Here is a 9,913-nt window from a genome sequence, read left to right on the forward strand (position 1 = left end):
TTTGCCGCCACATCATATAACCGGTACGAAGCTAGCGCGACTGACTCATGACTCTGTCTCGGAAGCATTAATCAAATCTAGAGTGCGCCGCATCTTCCTGATAAACTCCTCGGGATCCTCCTCGGGCTTTGTCCCGAAGAACTCTGGAGGGTTACAAGTCAAAAACTCACGGGCTCTCGAACTATCACGCCTGACTGCCCGGTCACCTCCCAGTCCATGCCCCTGACCCTGCCCTGCCACAAGTCTCGTCAGCAACTGGACTGCCTCCCTCATAGACTGATCCTCAGTGTCTGGCCGTGGAGCTGGAGGCTCAGGTACTGGAACTGCAGGAGCTGGCGGTGGAGCCGCCCCCCGATCTGCAGCTACGGCTGCCCCTATCTCCTCCACGAGTGGCGGTGTAGAAGAACCCTCTGTCTGGGGCAAGGTCTCCAGAGCAATATTTGCCTGGGCCCTGGTAATCCTCTGGACCCGGCTAGTCTCTCCCAAGGCTGATGACTTGGCCTTTTGGGCCGTTGTTGCCTTTTTTGGAGGCATATCTGCAAATATAGCCACTCGTTAGGGAGGGGTCATCCTGATAACACAGCTCTATCGCACGATCTAAGACAGAAAGAAGGGTAGTATCCTAAATGCCCTGTAGCCTCCTGTTTATAGGCGTGGTGCACAACACACCGATAAACAAGACTCTACTAGACACGATCTGTGGACAATCCGAGGACGAACCGCTCTGATACCACTATTGTCATGACCCAACCCCGTGGGCCGCGACCAGTGCCCTAGCTGGGCCTATACGTACCCGATACCCAAATTAGCATATTATCAAAATAATGTAATATAATGGTAACATTAGTGGATGCTACAGAATTTAGCAGAAAAACGGACTTGGCACACAGAAACCGATAAGGCTGTCATAAGACAAAACATCCCAAACATATATACAGGACCCACACAGATGTATCCACAGACCTCTACAGAACATATCATAATCATAAGACGGGACAGGGCCCCGTCATACCCAGAACAATATACATATCCAGATAACAGTGACAGACTGTACCAAAAGATGGGCTCTGAAGAAGAGAGCGCCCCAAAATAGCAGAAACGGGATCCTAAACGTGTGGATCAGCAAACCTGTCGTCTGTACCTGCGCGGCATGAAAACGCAGCCCCCGAAGAAAGGGGGTCAGTACGAAATATGTACTGAATATGCAAAGCGGAATCACAGAAGTCAAATCATAATGATTACAGAAAATGCGTACAAAATCCAAAGTGTCAAATGCATATTTCCAAAACCGACAGAATGTGTACAGAAACATATGTCATATCATATCATATCCGGTCCCTGCCACGGGACTCGGCAGACAGAATGTGGCCACCCTCCCGACGCTGGTGCCACTATACAGAGGAATCAGAAAAAGGGGCGTGGCCCCGTATCATATAATGTCATATCAAAATGGCCATAACAGATCAGATCAGAATAGGCGGACATGGCACATCATACTCCACAGATCTATGTACGCGTATATCTGCCCCCTCACATCGGGACGCGGCGAACAATGCAGAGAATTACGCTTGACAACATATCCTGGCGCGGGCTCAGTGTGGGAAACATTGGGACATCCACGAATGGAGTAGTGAGAGACTAATGCAATTTAAAAAAAAATCATAAGTGTTTTCAAAGACTCGATGAAGCGTAGCAAAGACAAACAAATCAAATGGAGTCGGACGGAATCATAATAGATGTATTTCGGATATCGTAATAAATTACAGAAGTATAACTTTCCCGAAGTCATTCCGAGTGTCAAAATAATTTATAATATTTAACAGAATATTTAAAATAATATTCGTTAAGCGATTAGTAGGGTAATTAAAACATTTCTTTCAAAAATCGCTTAAAAAGGAAGCTTTAGCATATTAGGGGCAAAATCGTAAATAGCGGGCCCGCCTTGGGACAAACAAGGCGGCGGGCTCAAATTGTGCCCTCTAAGCATATAGTATCACCTAAAAAGGTTATACAGACATTTTATGACTTTCTGAATAATTTAGAGCAAAATTGCATAATTTCAGAAAAAGCGTATCAAAATGGTTCAATTCTACTGAAGGAAAAACTGAAATTTTGTCTTGCGGATTCCGAGGGCCAAGAGGTCCTTCGAGGCCCGGATCCGACCCTAACACACTAGGGGCATGCCAAGGGAAGAATTGGGTTTGCTTTACATACCTTTCACGTTCCTTAAGCCTTTCCAAACTCACTTCCCGTTTCGTCGAAAAACTGCAATTGGTCAAGTTTACCAATTGTAAGCTACGAATACCAAAGTTCCAACTTAATGCATATTTGGCTACCGAAATTTCGGCAGCACTTCCCCTATACATATTGCACCCCGAGAATTCAACTCGGCTATAATTCATCAACAACAACCCAAACGACAACATCAATATCAACAATAAACATTAAAAACACAAATATCTTTCAACTAGTCATTTTTCTCACAAGTTGACATAATCTTCAATTCAACCCAAACTTTCGAACTAACATCATGATTTCACATCCATTATCACTTAAGATCATCACAACATAGATTTAGAGACATCTCATATCATTTCCCCTAAGATATACACTTGATATACTTAATATACAACTTTCCGCCAAAGTCTTAACTTATGCAAAACATCAAATCCTTGGCATACATTTTCATAACAAGTTTCCAACTTCCAAATTCATCAATGATCATCACTATTAGCAACCAAACAACTTCATTTCCTTAATGTCGGAAAATCATACTAAAACGACATAAGTTTCTACATTCCAATTCAATACAAACTTATATCATTCTAACTTCATTTACTTATCAAGCATTACAACAACACTCCAATACTCTAAACAAACTTAATCCATTTCATTCCCAAGTCAAATACACCACACGGCCATATGCTATTTTTCTCCATTCAATCAAATTTATTCCACTTTCATTCTCAACATAAATTCCATCACATTCACAACGAGAATACAACATGAATTCTATACATTTTTGGCTATACAACATGTATATACACACGGCTACAAGCCATATACCAAACCCACATTGCAAACTTCCATTTTTCCATACAATCAACACATTTCTATATACTACAACACAAACAAAACTTCATAACACAATAAAAAGGTAGAAATTCTTACCTTTTCTTCAAGTCTTCTTCACTTGGAGATGTAGTCACTTTGATGATTCTAATGCTCCCCACTCCAATCCAACTATACCAAGTTACAAAGGAACCTTATCTTAGTAGGAAAACCACAAGACATGAATTTTTGGAACAAGATTTTTGGTACCTATTTTCCCTAGCCAAACCCGAAACCCTCTTGGTTTTTTTGCTCTTGTTCTTGACTTCTTTCTTACTTAGTTTTCTTGAATGTTCTAATGCATATAATGAAGACTTTAGGCATCTTATATTAATTGTCACATGACCATGCACATGGCTAATTAATTGGGCTTGGATCAAGGCCTCAAGTTAATTAATCCCATGAAAATTTAATACACATTTTGGGCTTGGGCCATACCATGGCCGGCCACTCCAAGTGCATTGGGCCTTAAATTATATTCCATTATTTTTGGCCCAATGACTTATAGTCCACGTTTTATAATTCCCGAAACTAATTTTCAAAATTCCAAAATTACCCTTAACCTTGTCCCACACTTTCATGACTCCATTCTTTCATGCATAACTCCTACGTTCAACAAAATATCAAATTGATCTTATATCTCAAGAATCCAATATAATTCAAGTCTTTCCAAACGTGTGAAAACACGGGTCATAACATCGGGTGTGACAAAAATGAGGGAAAAGAGGGACACAGAAATCAGGGAGCCACAGCAGGCCAAGTAGCAGGAGGTACACAAGCAGATAACCGACGGGGACAAAACAGGAATGGGTTTAGGTACAGCAGGTGCAGGGAGGGGAGGAGGAAACTAAATAGATTGAAAGGTACCCTCCGAATCATAAACAAGAGACACTTCAATGAGGTACCCTCCGAAGCATAAACAAGAGACACTTCAATGAGGTGGAAATCAAGGCAGACAAAGCAAAAACATAGCTGGAGGAATGCCAAACTGCACTGCAGCATAATCCTACAAATGCAGACTTAATTCGAACAGGGATACAGCTAGCGGCAACAAACCACAAATTACATCCAGCAAGGATTCAATTCCTTAAACAGAAAAGTAAGCTCCACTGGCTGACAGAAGGGGATCTAAATACAGCGTTTTACCATAATATGCTAAAAGTAAGAAGGAATAAAAATAGAGTGTTCAACATCAGAGACAGCAGTGGGCTAATTGTCAACATAATTATCCACAGCTAGTCAAACTTGTCAAATTCTAACTCTTGCAGAGTACCCATAGTTCATTTTTCTCTAGAGCACACACATAGTAAGGAGATTAAAATAAATTTTTAAAAGGAGTAAAAGGAAAAATGAAATACACTGATAATTAGCAGGTAATTATCTTGCTGTAACTGACACTTTGTTTCTTCAATTTATCAGACAAAATCTATATATTCAAGCATGAAGTTGAAAATCATAAACGGAGAGTAAAGAAATCTAAAGCAAAGATCTAAAAGTGGTTGTTCAAGATCATATCTATCAGAAACTCATACCAAATTGATATGGATAAAAAGTTGGCTGAAGCAAAACAAAATATGGAAGCAAAAATGGATGAAAGAATGGATGAAAAGGTGAAGGAAAAGGTGAAGGCTGAGATGCAAGCATACGTACAGAGTATCGGTTTTATGAATGGCTCAAACAGTAAATCAATCAATTATGAAGAGGTAAACAATTTTATACTCGGTACACATTTTTTTTCCTCTTTAAATTAACTTTGCCATTTATTTTTCCTTTTAATTATACTAATCTTCCTCTTTGTGATAGCTTTCCCATAACTCAGTTGAAGACCGCCAACAATCATTATCTCTTGTATCAGTTGTTCCAACAAAAACGGTATTCGTACAACACGAACATATTGGTAGAAAAGAACAGGACAACAAAAAGGGTAAAAAGAACACATAACCCAACTAAAAAAGGCAGAACGTCATGAAAAACAGCAAACAAAGATCTTACATAGAACACCCAATTCAAAGAGTCAACAGAGAATTAGAAGAGCATAACACATACTCTGCTTTAAACACGAGATGACAACACCTGGAAAATCACATTCGAAACTTCAATGTTTACTAATTACAATACGTGTGAACGCACCTTTTTTGTTGGAACAACTGATACAGGAGATAATGATTGTTGGCGGTCTTCAACTGAGTTATGGCAAAGCTATCACAAAGAGGAAGATTAGTATAATTAAAAGGAAAAATAAATGGCAAAGTTAATTTAAAGAGGAAAAAAAATGTGTACCGAGTACAAAATTGTTTACCTCTTCATAATTGATTGATTTACTGTTTGAGCCATTCATAAAACCGATACTCTGTACGTATGCTTGCATCTCGGCCTTCACTTTTTCCTTCACCTTTTCATCCATTCTTTCATCCATTTTTGCTTCCATATTTTGTTTTGCTTCAGCCAACTTTTTATCCATATCAATTTGGATTGCTACGGTAGCTTTTTGAACTTCTATCTCAACCCTTGCATCAAAATCTCGTTGCTCCAACTGTGATCGTTTATATACTGGGCCATAAACTAAACTTGGAGCTGCTCCTTTTCCTAGAGTTCGAACAATCTCATGAGTGTATGGTCCCATTACTTGTGAATATATATCATTGCGAGCACTTCCAGGGACATTTAACTCGGGATACACCTCAGCAAGATCATCCATTTGTTTCTTTTTGAAAGAAAGATAAATTGACGGAAAGTTAATAGAATCTTATAATGGAGTTAAAGTACCTTAATATTTATAAAGAATAAGAATTTACCATAACTTCACCGGCTATGTCATTTACTGGTTGTTTATTCTCTCTAGTGTGAGTTTTTTTCCACACCTCAATACGAGTTGGCTTTATACCAGTATTCTCTTTTGTCATCTGTTGAATAGTAAGAGATTATCGTAAAATATGCAAGGAATCAAGAATTAATACATAAATTGCAGAAAATAGATAGTGATTATGTCATACATCATCTATAATTTGAGCAAGTCTTTTTCTTCCTGATGTGTGTGGCATAGTCAACTTTTTTCGACTTTCTTTGTTTCTCTCGCTCTTTTCCTAGAAAAGATAAACACAATAATATATGAGATAATAGTCAAGGAGCAGCAGAAAATGATTATTGATATTAATGGAATACCTTTGCTTCTTTTGAACTCCAATAATGAACTAATGAACGCCACTGATCTTCTGCAACCCTCTTTGGACGATGAGCTAAGCGCTTAATATCAGTATTATACGGGTCATAGCCATTACTTTTTGCTTCATGCTTCCACTCTTTCCATTTAGATCCAACTGACATCATCAAAATGCGTCTCATATCATCATTTGCATCAGTATTTTCCTACATATATATATATGTAACACACAACTCATTTATACAAGAAAAATATATTAAAAAAAAACATCTTAGTATGTAGGTTTTTCTTATATTAAGAACCTTAATGTCACTCCATATTATATCCTTGTACATATCAGGAACAAGCCTCCAATCTCTATGATTCAATGGCGCTAAAATGCCATTTCGTGCTATCACACCAAGTTTTAAATGTAATCTAGCTGCTTCTGGACCAATAACTTGTCCACGATCATTCAATTCAACATGTAAATTGTCACCGTCTTTTCCCCATCCTGAGTGCATCATAGTGGGACCCCTAGGCCGCTTAGATTGTTCTTCACTCTCACTATAATCTGCAAATAATCAAAGATAAAAAGAAGGGGAATTAATTATTTATAAAAATCAGTTATCTAACTACTTTATACTATAGAGGAAGAAAAGATTATCACAAAAGTATAATACCTGGAAGATTTTCTATATCATGTGAATCATTTCTAGACAAATTACCAGATTGGATAGGTTGTCTTTCATTTCGTGGCCAATTTTGAGGTGGTTGAGGCATTGCCCCACTTTCCACTTGTTGTCCTTGTTGCTCCGAGGAATTAGATAAAAGCCCGTCTTGACTAGAATTTCTCTGTCTTTTTCTTGCCATTTCAACGATGCTTCTCAAAAACTATGAATCCTGCCAAATTGAAAATATTTTCTACTATCTAAAAGTTCAAAATAATATATAACTATCAGGTCAAATAATAAGACATGCAGACACACAAGATTTTAACAACTGAATAACATAGTAAAAATCACCAAATTACTGTTCAATAAGCATCTGTATTAAAATAATGACAATAACTATAATAGAAATAAGAGCTAAGATATTTCATCATCTTCATCAAATGCTTCATTAATTTCCAGAGTTTGCGGGTCAACTTCTATCCCTGGTACTCCTTCCCTAACCCATTCAATATCATCTTCACTTTCAAATGTAGTATCATCAAGTTGTTGGTCAGGCCACAGTTCCATATGGCCTTCCTTATGCTCAATTGCCGGTGTGTTTTCACCTAAATCGTAAAAACCTCTTGGCTTAAGTTTTACAACAATTTGCCACTCCTTTCCCATTGGAAATGATCCCATCCATTATGATCTTAGAGATACTTCTTCAACAAATATTATGCCGACAAACCTTGCAATGGATATAGAAGTAATTTGGCAAACTCTTGAATCTGCCAACTAGCAGCAACCAACAAAACTAGCTTTTTTCAAAACTGATAGCCAACAACATACAAATTCAGACATAATTCAGAATAAAATCTACATTAAAAAGCATTCTAGCAGGTTGTCCAGGATTAGATTTCCTAGATAGTGGAGAAAACACGACAAAACATATATTTGGTGAAGTAGTACTAATACGCGGAAGCAATGGGGTGATGATCTCCAAAGGCTATAACTTGATGGAAACAGATTGCAGGGCAGATACATATGGCGTTATAACAACAAATATGGACAGTGATGGTTAGCATTCTCTTCTGAGCAAAAGAAAGTCAAATATGACTAGGTGTAGAATACATAAGATAAGGCGATCACGGCAGCTTTAATTGAAAACACTGCAAAACAAGGCAAGTGGAAAAGTTTGAAGACCTACCTGTATGCACTATACTTTTGTTTTCTATTCTCTGGATTTAATATTATTGATTTAAAAATCTCTTTTCTATTGGGGACATCAGCTATTCATGTGTTCTGTAACAAGGCCTTTTGAAAGTGCTAACGCATGTAGAGTCTCTAGCATTGTCTGTCGTGCTTCTAGGCCAAAATTTCATTTTGTCTTTCATTTTCATCCTCACAGCAATTTCAACAATGACAACAACAACTGATTCAGTTCTGAAGAGCAACAATTGCTTATATAAACCAACATCCACATAAACATGCGGTCACATGCCACAAAAATTACCTCACCGCCGAGGTGACGTGCATGGTAACAAATTCATTAAAGAAAGTAAAAAGCTCTATATGGCTTGAAGCTACCCCTAACAGCTACTAGTACATGAGCTTCATATATCCCAAATACCCCTATTCCCTAAAAGCTGGATAATTGAGCACATATACCATCTAGTTAGACTACAAACAAATATGAAGAGACGATATGAAAGAAAAAACTTTTAAGATACTTTCAGAACACAAAAAAAACTATTATTTTAAATACTACAATAACAAAGAATTAGATCTCAATATGATTAAACAAAACAGAGGATAGATAAGAACCTGCAAACACCTCAAAAAAGTCTTGAACACTATGTTAATGTTTTTCCAATAGCGCTCGCTTCCTTTTCCCGTCTTCTTCAAACTGCAAATCGATGAAAAACTGTTAACTGACACTATAAATAGAATGTGCGAAGGAGATTCAAATGAAATTACACAATGTGTGAACGCAATATAAGTACTTCAACAACTCTAAATTTCGTTCCAACGCACAAATCTCTGTAACAATCAGCAGTAATCTCTGTATAATTAGTTCAGATTATTTTAAAATTAGTAAAGATCTAAATTAGAAGAATAGATTCGCCTCAAACACGGCCAAAAGTTTTTTCCAAGCTTTGAAAAAATACCAAGTATTAAAATTGCCAATATTCGGAATTGAAAGGAGGGAACCCTAAAATTTTACCGCCAATTTTCTTTGCCTCAAGGGCAGCCAACAAGGAATTGAAAGGAGGAAGCCCTAAAATTTTAAGCAAAAAAGAAGTAAAAGGAGGGAAACCCAACAAAATCTTACCGCCAATTTATTTTTTCTTCCATATATGTCGCTCCATATCTGAAATTCTTTATATTTTTCGGTAGCACAATGTATTAGTGGGCGGACTCAACCAATTTTAACCAAAATGGGACTGATTTTTGAGAAAAGACTGAGCCAAAATGGGAAGTTTTGTTAACTCTTTGAAATGGGTCTTCGTATGACTTGGGTCTTTGTATGTTTGCTGAATAGGAGTTCTTTTTGTTTTTTAAGGAGTATGATGTGGCACTTTCACATCCTAAGTTTAATTCCTTTTTTTATAATTACTTTTACAAGACTTATTGGATGACTTACATATATATTTATCTTAAATATATTATTTTTATCACATATTTTAGTTCTAACTGTTTGGTTGAATATACAACTAATATTATATGTATTCACTAATTTTGAGTTCTCGTGGTAATTAAATAAGAATGGTTTAACAATTAAAGAAATGCATAGAAATCTCCAATATTAGTTGTAAATGGGGGTGCGTAGATACCTATTTCCATACCAAAATCGAAAAAATTATATCGCGGTTTTGATATTATGGTATTTGATACGGTATTTGGTATGTAATTAAATTTTTTTGGCATTCGGTATGGTATTTGGTATTTATAAATAAAATACTAAAATAATGAATACCATACCGAAGTATAGTTACATATACAGTTCATA

The 9,913-nt window shown here is 37.0% G+C and overlaps 1 protein-coding gene across 7 annotated transcripts; it reads right to left on the minus strand.

The window, feature by feature from the left end:
* Positions 1 to 372: 372 nt before the first annotated feature.
* Positions 373 to 9,438, minus strand: LOC132606706 (uncharacterized). Of its 7 annotated transcripts, XM_060320315.1 has the most exons (13): positions 9,236 to 9,435; positions 8,728 to 8,809; positions 6,934 to 7,153; positions 6,574 to 6,824; positions 6,274 to 6,477; positions 6,105 to 6,194; positions 5,907 to 6,014; positions 5,411 to 5,815; positions 5,242 to 5,310; positions 3,172 to 3,243; positions 2,215 to 2,265; positions 1,055 to 1,141; positions 486 to 536 (listed from the first exon to the last, which is right to left on the minus strand). In XM_060320315.1, the coding sequence occupies exons 3-10, from the start codon at positions 7,121 to 7,123 to the stop codon at positions 3,220 to 3,222; spliced, it is 1,341 nt and encodes a 446-aa protein (XP_060176298.1). In that variant the 5' UTR covers positions 7,124 to 7,153; positions 8,728 to 8,809; positions 9,236 to 9,435; the 3' UTR covers positions 486 to 536; positions 1,055 to 1,141; positions 2,215 to 2,265; positions 3,172 to 3,219. The 7 variants fall into 7 exon arrangements, with proteins under 7 accessions (XP_060176296.1, XP_060176294.1, XP_060176292.1 ...); XM_060320314.1 differs by lacking the exon at positions 486 to 536 and having other exon boundaries at positions 1,002 to 1,141; XM_060320313.1 differs by lacking the exons at positions 2,215 to 2,265; positions 3,172 to 3,243 and having other exon boundaries at positions 373 to 536; positions 6,979 to 7,153; positions 9,236 to 9,438.
* Positions 9,439 to 9,913: the final 475 nt, after the last annotated feature.

This window comes from Lycium barbarum, chromosome 8 (genome assembly GCF_019175385.1).
Source record: "Lycium barbarum isolate Lr01 chromosome 8, ASM1917538v2, whole genome shotgun sequence".
Lineage (NCBI taxonomy): Eukaryota > Viridiplantae > Streptophyta > Magnoliopsida > Solanales > Solanaceae > Lycium > Lycium barbarum.